Genomic DNA, 15,155 nt, shown 5'->3' on the forward strand with positions numbered 1-15,155 from the left:
GGTCTGGGGAGTGTGTCAATATCTGCAAGGGGTCTGGGGAGTGTGTCAATATTTGCAGGGAGTCTGGGGAGTGTGTCAATATTTGGAGGGGGTCTGGGGAGGGTGTCAATATTTGGAGGGGTCTGCGGAGTGTGTCAATATTTGCAAGGGGTCTGGGAAGTGTGTCAGTATTTGCAAGGGGGTCTGGGAAGTGTGTCAATATCTGCAGGGGGTCTGGGGAGTGTGTCAATATTTGCAGGGAGTCTGGGGAGTGTGTCAATATTTGCAAGGGTTCTGGGGAGAGTGTCAATATTTGCAACGGGTCTGGGAAGTGTGTCAATATTTGCAAGGGTTCTGGGGAGAGTGTCAATATTTGCAACAGGTCTGGGGAGTGTGTCAATACTTGCAGGGGGTCTGGGGAGTGTGTCCATATTTGGAGGGGGTCTGGGGAGTGTGTCAATATTTGCAGGGGGTCTGGGGAGTGTGTCAATATTTGCAGGGGTTCTGGGGAGAGTGTCAATATTTGCAAGGGGTCTGGGGAGTGTGTCAATACTTGCATGGAGTCTGGGGAGTGTGTTAATATTTGCAAGGGGTCTGGGAAATGTGTCAATATTTGCAAGGGGTCTGGAGTGTGTCAATATTTGCAAGGGGTCTGACAAGTGTGTCAATATTTGCAAGGGGTCTGGGGAGTGTGTCAATGTTTGCATGGAGGCTGGGGAGTGTGTCAATATTTGCATGGAGTCTGGGAAGTGTGTCAATATTTGCAGGGTGTCTGGGAAGTGTGTCAATATTTGCAGAGGGTCTGGGGAGTGTGTCAATATTTGGAGGGGGTCTGGGGAGTGTGTCAATATCTGCAATGGGTCTGGGGAGTGTGTCAATATTTGCAAGGGGTCTGGGGAGTGTGTCAATATTTGCAGAGGGTCTGGGGAGTGTGTCAATATTTGCAGATTGTCTGGGGAGTGTGTCAATACGTGCAATGCGTCTGGGGAGTGTGTCAATATTTGCAGCGAGTCTGAGGAGTGTCAATATTTGCAAGGAGTCTGGGGAGTGTGTCGATATTTGCATCGAGTCTGGGGAGTGTGTCAATATTTGCAGAGGGTCTGGGGAGTGTGTCAATATTTGCAGGGATCTGGGGTGTGTGTCAATATTTGCAGGGGGGCTGGCGAGTGTGTCAATAATTGCAAGGGGTCTGGGGAGTGTGTCAATATTTGCAAGGGGTCTGGGGAGTGTGTCAATATTTGCAATGAGTCTGGGGAGTGTGTCAATATTTGCATCGAGTCTGGGGAGTGTGTCAATATTTCCATCGAGTCTGGGGAGTGTGTCAATATTTGCAAGGGGTCTGGGGAGTGTGTCAATATTTGCTGGGATTGGGGAGAGTGTCAATATTTGCAGGGTCTGGGGTGGGTGTCAATATTTGCATGGAGTCTGGGGAGTGTGTTAAGATTTGCAAGGGGTCTGGGAAGTGTGTCAATATTTGCAAGGGGTCTGGGGAGTGTATCAATATTTGCAAGGGGTCTGGGGAGTGTGTCAATATTTGCAAGGGGTCTGGGGAGTGTGTCAATATTTGCAGAGGGTCTTGGGAGTGTGTCAATATTTGCAGAGGGTCTGGGGAGTGTGTCAATATTTGTAAGGGGTCTGGGATGTGTGTCAATATTTGCAAGGGGTCTGGGGAGTGTGTCAATATTTGCAGGGGGTCTGGGGAGTGTGTCAATATTTGCAAGGGGTCTGGGGAGTGTGTCAATATTTGCAAGGGGTCTGGAGAGTGTGTCAATATTTGCAAGGGGTCTGGGGAGTGTGACAATATTTGCAAGGAGTCTGGGGAGTGTGTCTATATTTGCATCGAGTCTGGGGAGTGTGTCAATATTTCCATCGAGTCTGGGGAGTGTGTCAATATTTGCAGGGAGTCTGGGGAGTGTGTCAATATTTGGCGGGGATCTGGGGAGTGTGTCAATATTTACAGGGAGTCTGGGGTGTGTGTCAATATTTGCAAGGGGTCTGGGGAGTGTGTCAATCTTTCCAGGGGGGTCTGAGGAGTGTGTCAATATTTGCAAGGGGTCTGGGGAGTGTGTCAATATTTGCAGGGGGTCTGGGGAGTGTGTCAATATTTGCAGGGGTGTCTGGGGAGTGTGTCAATATTTGCAGGGGGGTCTGGGGAGTGTGTCAATATTTGCAGGGGGTTCTGGGAAGTGTATCAATATTTGCAGGGCTCTGGGGAGTGTGTCAATATTTGCAGTCGTCTGGGGAGTGTGTCAATATTTGCAGGGTTCTGGGGAGTGTGTCAATATTTGCAAGGGGTCTGGGGAGAGTGTCAATATTTGCAACGTGTCTGGGAAGTGTGTCAATATTTGCAGGGGGTCTGGGGAGTGTGTCAATACTTGCAGGGGGTCTGGGGAGTGTGTCAATACTTGCAAGGGGTCTGGGGAGTGTGTCAATATTTGCAAGGAGTCTGGGGAGTGTGTCAATATCTGCAAGGAGTCTGGGGAGTGTGTCAATATTTGCAAGGGGAATGGGGAGTGTGTCAATATTTGCAGGGGAGTCTGGGGAGTGTGTCAATATTTGGAGGGGGTCTGGGGAGTGTGTCAATATTTGCAGGGGGTCTGGGGAGTGTGTCAATATTTGCAGGGGTTCTGGGGAGAGTGTCAATATTTGCAAGGGGTCTGGGGAGTGTGTCAATATTTGCATGGAGTCTGGGGAGTGTGTTAATATTTGCAAGGGGTCTGGGAAGTGTGTCAATATCTGCAAGGGGTCTGTGGAGTGTGTCAATATTTGCAAGGGGTCTGACAAGTGTGTCAATATTTGCAAGGGGTCTGGGGAGTGTGTCAATATTTGCATGGAGTCTGGGGAGTGTGTCAATATTTGCAGGGTTTCTGGGAAGTGTGTCAATATTTGCAGAGGTTCTGGGGAGTGTGTCAATATTTGGAGGGGGTCTGGGGAGTGTGTCAATATCTGCAATGGGTCTGGGGAGTGTGTCAATATTTGCAAGGGGTCTGGGGAGTGTGTCAATATTTGCAGAGGGTCTGGGGAGTGTGTCAATATTTGCAGATTGTCTGGGGAGTGTGTCAATACGTGCAATGCGTCTGGGGAGTGTGTCAATATTTGCAGCGAGTCTGAGGAGTGTGTCAATATTTGCAAGGAGTCTGGGGAGTGTGTCGATATTTGCATCGAGTCTGGGGAGTGTGTCAATATTTGCAGAGGGTCTGGGGAGTGTGTCAATATTTGCAGGGATCTGGGGAGAGTGTCAATATTTGCAGGGGTGCTGGCGAGTGTGTCAATAATTGCAAGGGGTCTGGCGAGTGTGTCAATATTTGCAAGGGGTCTGGGGAGTGTGTCAATATTTGCAATGAGTCTGGGGAGTGTGTCAATATTTGCATCGAGTCTGGGGAGTGTGTCAATATTTCCATCGAGTCTGGGGAGTGTGTCAATATTTGCAAGGGGTCTGGGGAGTGTGTCAATATTTGCAGGGGGTTTGGGGAGTGTGTCAATATTTGCAAGGGGTCTGGGCAGTGTGTCAATATTTGCAAGGGGTCTGGGGAGTGTGTCAATATTTGCAGGGATTGGGGAGAGTGTCAATATTTGCAGGGTCTGGGGTGGGTGTCAATATTTGCATGGAGTCTGGGGAGTGTGTTAATATTTGCAAGGGGTCTGGGAAGTGTGTCAATATTTGCAAGGGGTCTGGGGAGTGTATCAATATTTGCAAGGGGTCTGGGGAGTGTGTCAATATTTGCAAGGGGTCTGGGGAGTGTGTCAATATTTGCAGAGGGTCTTGGGAGTGTGTCAATATTTGCAGAGGGTCTGGGGAGTGTGTCAATATTTGCAAGGGGTCTGGGGTGTGTGTCAATATTTGCAAGGGGTCTGGGGAGTGTGTCAATATTTGCAGGGAGTCTGGGGAGTGTGTCAATATTTGCAGAGGGTCTGGGGAGTGTGTCAATATTTGCAGGGATCTGGGGAGAGTCAATATTTGCAGGGGTGCTGGCGAGTGTGTCAATAATTGCAAGGGGTCTGGCGAGTGTGTCAATATTTGCAAGGGGTCTGGGGAGTGTGTCAATATTTGCAATGAGTCTGGGGAGTGTGTCAATATTTGCATCGAGTCTGGGGAGTGTGTCAATATTTCCATCGAGTCTGGGGAGTGTGTCAATATTTGCAAGGGGTCTGGGGAGTGTGTCAATATTTGCAGGGGGTTTGGGGAGTGTGTCAATATTTGCAAGGGGTCTGGGCAGTGTGTCAATATTTGCAAGGGGTCTGGGGAGTGTGTCAATATTTGCAGGGATTGGGGAGAGTGTCAATATTTGCAGGGTCTGGGGTGGGTGTCAATATTTGCATGGAGTCTGGGGAGTGTGTTAATATTTGCAAGGGGTCTGGGAAGTGTGTCAATATTTGCAAGGGGTCTGGGGAGTGTATCAATATTTGCAAGGGGTCTGGGGAGTGTGTCAATATTTGCAAGGGGTCTGGGGAGTGTGTCAATATTTGCAGAGGGTCTTGGGAGTGTGTCAATATTTGCAGAGGGTCTGGGGAGTGTGTCAATATTTGCAAGGGGTCTGGGGTGTGTGTCAATATTTGCAAGGGGTCTGGGGAGTGTGTCAATATTTGCAGGGGGTCTGGGGAGTGTGTCAATATCTGCAAGGGGTCTGGGGAGTGTGTCAATATTTGCAGGGGGTCTGGGGAGTGTGTCAATATTTGCATGGAGTCTGGGGAGTGTGTTAATATTTGCAAGGGGTCTGGGAAGTGTGTCAATATTTGCAAGGGGTCTGGGGAGTGTGTCAATATTTGCAAGGGGTCTGACAAGTGTGTCAATATTTGCAAGGGGTCTGGGGAGTGTGTCAATATTTGCATGGAGTCTGGGGAGTGTGTCAATATTTGCAGGGGGTCTGGGGAGTGTGTCAATATTTGCAGGGAGTCTGGGGAGTGATTCAATATTTGCAGGGGAGTCTGGGGAGTGTGTCAATATTTGCAAGGGGTCTGGGGAGTGTGTCAATATTTGCAAGGGGTCTGGGGAGTGTGTCGATATTTGCAAGGGGTCTGGGGAGTGTGTCAATATTTGCAGGGGATCTGGGGAGTGTGTCACTATTTGCAAGGGGTCTGGGGAGTGTGTTAATATTTGCAAGGGGTCTGGGGAGTGTGTCAATATATGCAGGGAGTCTGGGGAGTGTGTCAATATTTGGAGGGGGTCTGCGGAGTGTGTCAATATTTGCAAGGGATCTGGGAAGTGTGTCAGTATTTGCAAGGGGGTCTGGGAAGTGTGTCAATATCTGCAGGGGGTCTGGGGAGTGTGTCAATATTTGCAGGGAGTCTGGGGAGTGTGTCAATATTTGCAAGGGGTCTGGGGAGAGTGTCAATATTTGCAACGGGTCTGGGGAGTGTGTCAATATTTGCAGGGGGTCTGGCGAGTGTGTCAATACTTGCAGGGGGTCTGGGGAGTGTGTTAATATTTGCAAGGGGTCTGGGAAGTGTGTCAATATTTGCAAGGGGTCTGGGGAGTGTGTCAATATTTGCAAGGGGTCTGACAAGTGTGTCAATATTTGCAAGGGGTCTGGGGAGTGTGTCAATATTTGCATGGAGTCTGGGGAGTGTGTCAATATTTGCAGGGTGTCTGGGGAGTGTGTCAATATTTGCAAGGGTCTGGGGAGTGTCAATATTTGCAAGGGGTCTGGGGAGTGTGTCAATATTTGCAGGGGATCTGGGGAGTGTGTCAATATTTGCAAGGGGTCTGAGGAGTGTGTCAATATTTGCAAGGGGTCTGGGGAGTGTGTCAATATTTGCAAGGGGTCTGGGGAGTGTGTCAATATTTGCAGGGGGTCTGGGGAGTGTGTCAATATTTGCAAGGGGTCTGGGGAGTGTGTCAATATTTGCAAGGGGTCTGGGGAGTGTGTCAATATTTGCAGAGGATCTGGGGAGTGTGTCAATATTTGGAAGGGGTCTGGGGAGTGTGTCAATATTTGCAGGGGGTCTGGGGAGTGTGTCAATATCTGCAAGGGGTCTGGGGAGTGTGCCAATATATGCAGGGAGTCTGGGGAGTGTGTCAATATTTGGAGGGGGTCTGGGGAGGGTGTCAATATTTGGAGGGGGTCTGCGGAGTGTGACAATATTTGCAAGGGGTCTGGGAAGTGTGTCAGTATTTGCAAGGGGGTCTGGGAAGTGTGTCAATACCTGCAGGGGGTCTGGGGAGTGTGTCAATATTTGCAGGGAGTCTGGGGAGTGTGTCAATATTTGCAAGGAGTCTGGGGAGTGTGTCAATATTTGCAGGGGAGTCTGCGGAGTGTGTCAATATTTGGAGGGGGTCTGGGGAGTGTGTCAATATTTGCAGGGGGTCTGGGGAGTGTGTCAATATTTGCAGGGGGTCTGGGGAGTGTGTCAATATTTGCAAGGGGTCTGGGGAGTGTGTCAATATTTGCAGGGTCTGGGGAGTGTGTCAATATTTCCATGGAGTCTGTGGAGTGTGTTAATATTTGCAAGGGGTCTGGGAAGTGTGTCAATATTTGCAAGGGGTCTGGGGAGTGTGTCAATATTTGCAAGGGGTCTGACAAGTGTGTCAATATTTGCAAGGGGTCTGGGGAGTGTGTCAATATTTGCAGGGGGTCTGGGGAGTGTGTCAATATCTGCAAGGGGTCTGGGGAGTGTGTCAATATTTGCAGGGAGTCTGGGGAGTGTGTCAATATTTGGAGGGGGTCTGGGGAGGGTGTCAATATTTGGAGGGGTCTGCGGAGTGTGTCAATATTTGCAAGGGGTCTGGGAAGTGTGTCAGTATTTGCAAGGGGGTCTGGGAAGTGTGTCAATATCTGCAGGGGGTCTGGGGAGTGTGTCAATATTTGCAGGGAGTCTGGGGAGTGTGTCAATATTTGCAAGGGTTCTGGGGAGAGTGTCAATATTTGCAACGGGTCTGGGAAGTGTGTCAATATTTGCAAGGGTTCTGGGGAGAGTGTCAATATTTGCAACAGGTCTGGGGAGTGTGTCAATACTTGCAGGGGGTCTGGGGAGTGTGTCCATATTTGGAGGGGGTCTGGGGAGTGTGTCAATATTTGCAGGGGGTCTGGGGAGTGTGTCAATATTTGCAGGGGTTCTGGGGAGAGTGTCAATATTTGCAAGGGGTCTGGGGAGTGTGTCAATACTTGCATGGAGTCTGGGGAGTGTGTTAATATTTGCAAGGGGTCTGGGAAATGTGTCAATATTTGCAAGGGGTCTGGAGTGTGTCAATATTTGCAAGGGGTCTGACAAGTGTGTCAATATTTGCAAGGGGTCTGGGGAGTGTGTCAATGTTTGCATGGAGGCTGGGGAGTGTGTCAATATTTGCATGGAGTCTGGGAAGTGTGTCAATATTTGCAGGGTGTCTGGGAAGTGTGTCAATATTTGCAGAGGGTCTGGGGAGTGTGTCAATATTTGGAGGGGGTCTGGGGAGTGTGTCAATATCTGCAATGGGTCTGGGGAGTGTGTCAATATTTGCAAGGGGTCTGGGGAGTGTGTCAATATTTGCAGAGGGTCTGGGGAGTGTGTCAATATTTGCAGATTGTCTGGGGAGTGTGTCAATACGTGCAATGCGTCTGGGGAGTGTGTCAATATTTGCAGCGAGTCTGAGGAGTGTCAATATTTGCAAGGAGTCTGGGGAGTGTGTCGATATTTGCATCGAGTCTGGGGAGTGTGTCAATATTTGCAGAGGGTCTGGGGAGTGTGTCAATATTTGCAGGGATCTGGGGTGTGTGTCAATATTTGCAGGGGGGCTGGCGAGTGTGTCAATAATTGCAAGGGGTCTGGGGAGTGTGTCAATATTTGCAAGGGGTCTGGGGAGTGTGTCAATATTTGCAATGAGTCTGGGGAGTGTGTCAATATTTGCATCGAGTCTGGGGAGTGTGTCAATATTTCCATCGAGTCTGGGGAGTGTGTCAATATTTGCAAGGGGTCTGGGGAGTGTGTCAATATTTGCTGGGATTGGGGAGAGTGTCAATATTTGCAGGGTCTGGGGTGGGTGTCAATATTTGCATGGAGTCTGGGGAGTGTGTTAAGATTTGCAAGGGGTCTGGGAAGTGTGTCAATATTTGCAAGGGGTCTGGGGAGTGTATCAATATTTGCAAGGGGTCTGGGGAGTGTGTCAATATTTGCAAGGGGTCTGGGGAGTGTGTCAATATTTGCAGAGGGTCTTGGGAGTGTGTCAATATTTGCAGAGGGTCTGGGGAGTGTGTCAATATTTGTAAGGGGTCTGGGATGTGTGTCAATATTTGCAAGGGGTCTGGGGAGTGTGTCAATATTTGCAGGGGGTCTGGGGAGTGTGTCAATATTTGCAAGGGGTCTGGGGAGTGTGTCAATATTTGCAAGGGGTCTGGAGAGTGTGTCAATATTTGCAAGGGGTCTGGGGAGTGTGACAATATTTGCAAGGAGTCTGGGGAGTGTGTCTATATTTGCATCGAGTCTGGGGAGTGTGTCAATATTTCCATCGAGTCTGGGGAGTGTGTCAATATTTGCAGGGAGTCTGGGGAGTGTGTCAATATTTGGCGGGGATCTGGGGAGTGTGTCAATATTTACAGGGAGTCTGGGGTGTGTGTCAATATTTGCAAGGGGTCTGGGGAGTGTGTCAATCTTTCCAGGGGGGTCTGAGGAGTGTGTCAATATTTGCAAGGGGTCTGGGGAGTGTGTCAATATTTGCAGGGGGTCTGGGGAGTGTGTCAATATTTGCAGGGGTGTCTGGGGAGTGTGTCAATATTTGCAGGGGGGTCTGGGGAGTGTGTCAATATTTGCAGGGGGTTCTGGGAAGTGTATCAATATTTGCAGGGCTCTGGGGAGTGTGTCAATATTTGCAGTCGTCTGGGGAGTGTGTCAATATTTGCAGGGTTCTGGGGAGTGTGTCAATATTTGCAAGGGGTCTGGGGAGAGTGTCAATATTTGCAACGTGTCTGGGAAGTGTGTCAATATTTGCAGGGGGTCTGGGGAGTGTGTCAATACTTGCAGGGGGTCTGGGGAGTGTGTCAATACTTGCAAGGGGTCTGGGGAGTGTGTCAATATTTGCAAGGAGTCTGGGGAGTGTGTCAATATCTGCAAGGAGTCTGGGGAGTGTGTCAATATTTGCAAGGGGAATGGGGAGTGTGTCAATATTTGCAGGGGAGTCTGGGGAGTGTGTCAATATTTGGAGGGGGTCTGGGGAGTGTGTCAATATTTGCAGGGGGTCTGGGGAGTGTGTCAATATTTGCAGGGGTTCTGGGGAGAGTGTCAATATTTGCAAGGGGTCTGGGGAGTGTGTCAATATTTGCATGGAGTCTGGGGAGTGTGTTAATATTTGCAAGGGGTCTGGGAAGTGTGTCAATATCTGCAAGGGGTCTGTGGAGTGTGTCAATATTTGCAAGGGGTCTGACAAGTGTCAATATTTGCAAGGGGTCTGGGGAGTGTGTCAATATTTGCATGGAGTCTGGGGAGTGTGTCAATATTTGCAGGGTTTCTGGGAAGTGTGTCAATATTTGCAGAGGTTCTGGGGAGTGTGTCAATATTTGGAGGGGGTCTGGGGAGTGTGTCAATATCTGCAATGGGTCTGGGGAGTGTGTCAATATTTGCAAGGGGTCTGGGGAGTGTGTCAATATTTGCAGAGGGTCTGGGGAGTGTGTCAATATTTGCAGATTGTCTGGGGAGTGTGTCAATACGTGCAATGCGTCTGGGGAGTGTGTCAATATTTGCAGCGAGTCTGAGGACTGTGTCAATATTTGCAAGGAGTCTGGGGAGTGTGTCGATATTTGCATCGAGTCTGGGGAGTGTGTCAATATTTGCAGAGGGTCTGGGGAGTGTGTCAATATTTGCAGGGATCTGGGGAGAGTGTCAATATTTGCAGGGGTGCTGGCGAGTGTGTCAATAATTGCAAGGGGTCTGGCGAGTGTGTCAATATTTGCAAGGGGTCTGGGGAGTGTGTCAATATTTGCAATGAGTCTGGGGAGTGTGTCAATATTTGCATCGAGTCTGGGGAGTGTGTCAATATTTCCATCGAGTCTGGGGAGTGTGTCAATATTTGCAGGGGGTTTGGGGAGTGTGTCAATATTTGCAAGGGGTCTGGGCAGTGTGTCAATATTTGCAAGGGGTCTGGGGAGTGTGTCAATATTTGCAGGGATTGGGGAGAGTGTCAATATTTGCAGGGTCTGGGGTGGGTGTCAATATTTGCATGGAGTCTGGGGAGTGTGTTAATATTTGCAAGGGGTCTGGGAAGTGTGTCAATATTTGCAAGGGGTCTGGGGAGTGTATCAATATTTGCAAGGGGTCTGGGGAGTGTGTCAATATTTGCAAGGGGTCTGGGGAGTGTGTCAATATTTGCAGAGGGTCTTGGGAGTGTGTCAATATTTGCAGAGGGTCTGGGGAGTGTGTCAATATTTGCAAGGGGTCTGGGGTGTGTGTCAATATTTGCAAGGGGTCTGGGGAGTGTGTCAATATTTGCAGGGGGTCTGGGGAGTGTGTCAATATTTGCAAGCGGTCTGGGGAGTGTGTCAATATTTGCAAGGGGTCTGGAGAGTGTGTCAATATTTCCATCGCGTCTGGGGAGTGTGTCAATATTTGCAGGGAGTCTGGGGAGTGTGTCAATATTTGGCGGGGATCTGGGGAGTGTGTCAATATTTACAGGGAGTCTGGGGTGTGTGTCAATATTTGCAAGGGGTCTGGGGAGTGTGTCAATCTTTCCAGGGGGGTCTGAGGAGTGTGTCAATATTTGCAAGGGGTCTGGGGAGTGTCAATATTTGCAGGGGGTCTGGGGAGTGTGTCAATATTTGCAGGGGTGTCTGGGGAGTGTGTCAATATTTGCAGGGGGGTCTGGGGAGTGTGTCAATATTTGCAGGGGGTTCTGGGAAGTGTGTCAATATTTGCAGGGCTCTGGGGAGTGTGTCAATATTTGCAGTCGTCTGGGGAGTGTGTCAATATTTGCAGGGTTCTGGGGAGTGTGTCAATATTTGCAGAGGGTCTGGGGAGTGTGTCAATATTTACAAGGGGTCTGGGGGGTGTGTCAATATTTGTAAGGGGTCTGGGGAGTGTGTCAATATTTGCAAGGGGTCTGGGGAGTGTGTCAATATTTGCAAGGGGTCTGGGGAGTGTCTCAATATTTGCAAGGGGTCTGGGGAGTGTGTCAATATTTGCAAGGCGTCTGGGAAGTGTGTCAATATTTGCAAGGGGTCTGGGGAGTGTGTCAATATTTGCAAGGGGTCTGGGGAGTGTGTCAATATTTGCAGGGGGTCTGGGGAGTGTGTCAATATTTGCAAGGAGTCTGGGGAGTGTGTCAATATTTGCAAGGGGTCTGGGGAGTGTGTCAATATTTGCAGGGTCTGGGGAGTGTGTCAATATTTGCAGAGGGGTCTGGGTTGTGCGTCAATATTTGCAGGGGGTCTGGGGAGTGTGTCAATATTTGCAAGGAGTCTGGGGAGTGTGTCAATATTTGCAAGGGGTCTGGGAAGTGTCTCAATATTTGCAGGGGGTCTGGGGAGTGTGTCAATATTTGGAGTGGGTCTGGGGAGTGTGTCAATATTTGCAAGGGGTCTGGGGAGTGTGTCAATATTTGCAAGGGGTCTGGGGAGTGTGTCAATATTTGCATGGTGTCTGGGAAGTGTGTCAATATTTGGAGGGGGTTTGGGGAGTGTCAATATTTGCATGGTGTCTGGGAAGTGTGTCAATATTTGCAGGGGATCTGGGGAGTGTGTCAATATTTGCAGGGTGTCTGGGGAGTGTGTCAATATTTGCAAGGGGTCTGGGGAGTGTATCAATATTTTCATGGTGTCTGGGAAGTGTGTCAATATTTGGAGGGGGTCTGGGGAGTGTGATAATATTTGCAGGAGGACCCAGAAGATTTGGAAAGGGGTCCCTGAGGGTGTGCATCAGCTGTTGCAGGGGTCCCCAAGCGTGTGTCGGTATTTGCAGAGGGAGTCTAGAAGCGTGTCAGTCTCTACAGGCTTCAGGCAAAAAAGTTTGCCAATCGCTGGCGTAAATACAATACAGGAAACTCGATTTCAAATAAGCGTGTCTCTTTGAAAAGAAGCGTTTTCCCTTATCCAACCCAAGCTACCCTTCTTACAGAGACAGAGAGAGAGAGAGTCCCAAACACTGATTCAGAAACTTGTGTCCACTTGGACTCTCCGGCACTGTGCCCCAGACACATGCGCTTTGAGTGACCGGAGGTGGGAAACGTGCGATGGTGAATGAGTTCGGCGAGGCAAAGAGCTCGGATTTCCCAGGGAAATCCTGGTGTCCTGGAGCGCCGACACGGCTAGCAGAGCATTGCCCCCGTCCTGTCCCGGCTTGAGTCTCTGCAAAACGCAGCTCCGCAGGGCAGAGTGAGAGAGAGACAGAGTCAGACGGTGAAGGTTGAGCAAAGACGACCCAGTTGAGTCCTCGATCCTGTCCCATCGCTTCTTCAACTTCATCTCCGGGGACACCCTCTTTTTGTGCTTGCGTGTGGCTTGGATTGAAAGGAGGGACAATTCCCCCGAAAAAAAAAACCCCGTTTCATGCGATAAGAAATTGGATTGAAACTGCACCGTGTAATATTACCTACCCAATGGGAAATAGATTCACACATGGAAGCTCAAGAAATGTGATTGAAGAGGACTATGAAGATTTGGATATGGGGTCACCGGGTAAGTGGTTTTTGAGTTAAAGGTTTCCTTAAGAGCCAGGATGATGGTATTGCCAGCACAACCAGTGCATTATTTAGTAAATCGATTGTACATCTTGATTGCTGCCAAATATGTGAAGGGGGAAAAAACACACACACACACACACTCAGTTTTAATATACTGGCAATCTGTTGTGGAGCATGTAAATAAGGTGGCTCTAGTTAAGTGTGTGAGAGTGTCAGTCTCTGGTTTTGTGAGGTTCGATTTCAACTCTGCTGCTACCTCACCACCTGCGCTGGATAAATTATCCTTTATTCCTTTGCTACTAAAAGGAGGAGAAATAACTTGCATTTGTAGAGCGGCTTTCATGACCTCAGGACAACCCTAGGCGTTTTTTGAAAGCCAGTTGAATACTTTGTGAAGCGTAGGAGAGCATTACTCCGAGGGGAGCGGGCACCCAGTTTTGGACAGGTGTACTGGAGACAGACCTGCCAAGTCACACTCAGTCCTGACAATAACAACTTATATTTAGAGTCCCCCCGCATATAACAAAATATGAGCGCTAGGTGCCAAAGCAGCGAGGAGCATGTGGCAAGTAGGAGAAAAAGATCGTTCATTTGCACAGCCATCAAGGGGGGTCCCAAAGGACCAATTCGTTACTTTTCGACGCGTAGTCACTGTTGTTGCGTAGGCAAAGAGCAAATCAGATAAAGGACTTGTTAATCTGTTTCGGTGGTGTTGGGTGAGGGATAAATGTTGGCCCAGGACACTGGGGAGGACACCCCCGCTCTTCTTCCAATAGTGGCCGTGGGATCTTCTGCGTCCGCCTGAGAGAGGGCAGAAGGGGTGGGGGGGGGCCTCGCTTTAACGTTCGGCACCTCGGAACAATGCAGCGCTCCCTCAGTGCTGCACTGGGAGCTGGGGAAGGTGACCGAAGGCACCATCAAAGAGGTAAATCCGGAAAAAGCTTTTGAAAAAGGGGAGATGCAGAGGGAGATTTACTAGAATGGTGCCTGGGATAAGGTGCTTCAGTTACGTGGAGAGGCTGGAGAAGCTGGGATTGTTCTCCTTAGAGCAGAGAAGGTTAAAGGGGAGACTTAATAGTGGTGTTCAAAATCATGAAGGGTTTTGATAGAGTAAATACGGAGAAACTGTTTCCACTGGCAGGAGGGTCTGTAACCAGAGGACACAGATTGAAGATCATTGACAAAAGATCAGACCAGAGGGGGAGATAAGGAGAATTTTTCTTACGCAGCAAGTTGTTGTGATCTGGAATGCACTGCCTGAAAGGATAATGCAAGCAGATTTCAAAAGGGAATTGGATAAATACTTGAAGAGGAAAAATTTGCAGGGCTATTGGGAAAGAGCAGGGGAGAGTGGGACTACAGGAAACTTTGGTTTATCCGGAGGTTGTATGTCCGGAAACCTCGATCTACCGGCAGAAATCAGGAGCCGTTTTGTTAGGTTTTTTTTCTTCTCGTGGCTTTTTTTTCCAACAGTCAGGCTCTGCAAAGTCTCTTTGAAGCTGTTGCTAAGCTACAGAGACGCTTCCAAGGTACGGGCCGACTGTTTAGAAGCTGTTGCTAAGCAACAGGGTTTGTTGCCAGATACGGAGCTGCAAAGCTCCGTATCCTTCAACATTAGCGCTGGAGTGTCCGGCAGTTTTGAGGGAACGGCAACAGCTCGGTCCCGTCGGTGCCGGATAGCACAAAGTTTCCTGTAATTGGAGAGCTCTTTCAAAGAGCACGATGGGCCGAATGGCCTCCTTCTGCGCTGTACCATTCTATGGAAAAGGTTGCGAGGCAAAGAGGTTTCAGGAGTAAGTGTCCGGGTTCAGTGGTGTGTTGGCTGAAGGCTCTGTTACTGGTGATGGAGTGAAGGGAGACGGGGATACACAGCAAGCAGGCGTCACCGGAACAGAAGGTGCATGTTAGGACACAGGTCTGGAGAGAATTGGAGAGTTAGAGTGAGTGAGGTCACTGGGGGGATGTAAAGATGAGGATTTTGAACAATACACTGGAGGTTAGAGAAGACGATGGTGAACGCTGTGTGGGATATGATTTGAGCTGCAGCGATAAGAGTGCGATTCATTCAGTCCAGTGTAAAATACAACCTGTTTTGATGTCTTAAGAATGAACACAGGTCCAGATGGGTTTTTGGCAACCTGTCTCACACTTTGTGATCAAAAATCTCTTTACGGTTTCCTGCCCCTCGGTCAGAAGGTCGTGGGTTCAAGGCCCCCTCCAGAGCACAAAACTCTGGGCTGACACTCCCAGTGCCAGTGCTGAGGGAGTGCTGCACTGTCGGAGGTGCCGTCTTTCGGATGGGACGTCAAACCGAGGCCCCGTCTGCCCTCTCAGGTGGACATAAAAGATCCCACGGTCACTATTGGAAGAAGAGCAGGGGGAGTTCTCCCCAGTGTCCTGGGGCCAATATTTATCCCTCAACCAACATCACTAAAAAACAGATTAATTGGGTCGTTATCACATTGCTGCTTGTGGGAGCTTGCTGTGCGCAAATTGCCGTTTCCTACATTACAACAGTGACTACACTTCAAAAAGTACTTAATTGGCTGTAAAGTGCTTGGGGACCTCCAGTGGTCATGAAAGGCGCTATTTAAATGCA

The 15,155-nt window shown here is 49.2% G+C and overlaps 1 protein-coding gene across 6 annotated transcripts in view; it reads left to right on the forward strand.

Annotated features, from left to right (window-relative positions):
• epoa (erythropoietin a) overlaps positions 1-15,155 on the forward strand; it is a 136,915-nt gene that overhangs the window by 65,226 nt on the left and 56,534 nt on the right. Inside the window, exon 1 of one of the 6 annotated variants that reach the window (XM_085977336.1) lies at positions 11,712-12,551. The exons of 3 other annotated variants lie outside the window; for them this stretch is intronic. In XM_085977336.1, coding sequence (XP_085833462.1) covers positions 12,473-12,551 — 79 coding nt within the window. In that variant the 5' untranslated portion in view covers positions 11,712-12,472. Of the gene's footprint in view, positions 1-11,711; positions 12,552-13,373; positions 13,482-15,155 lie in introns of those variants that run through there. 2 more of the 6 variants (XM_085977334.1, XM_085977335.1) reach the window with 2 other exon arrangements.

Source organism: Somniosus microcephalus, unplaced genomic scaffold, assembly GCF_052327205.1.
Source record: "Somniosus microcephalus isolate GS21.2 unplaced genomic scaffold, FLI_Smic_1.0 unresolved_chr4, whole genome shotgun sequence".
NCBI classification, from domain to species: domain Eukaryota; kingdom Metazoa; phylum Chordata; class Chondrichthyes; order Squaliformes; family Somniosidae; genus Somniosus; species Somniosus microcephalus.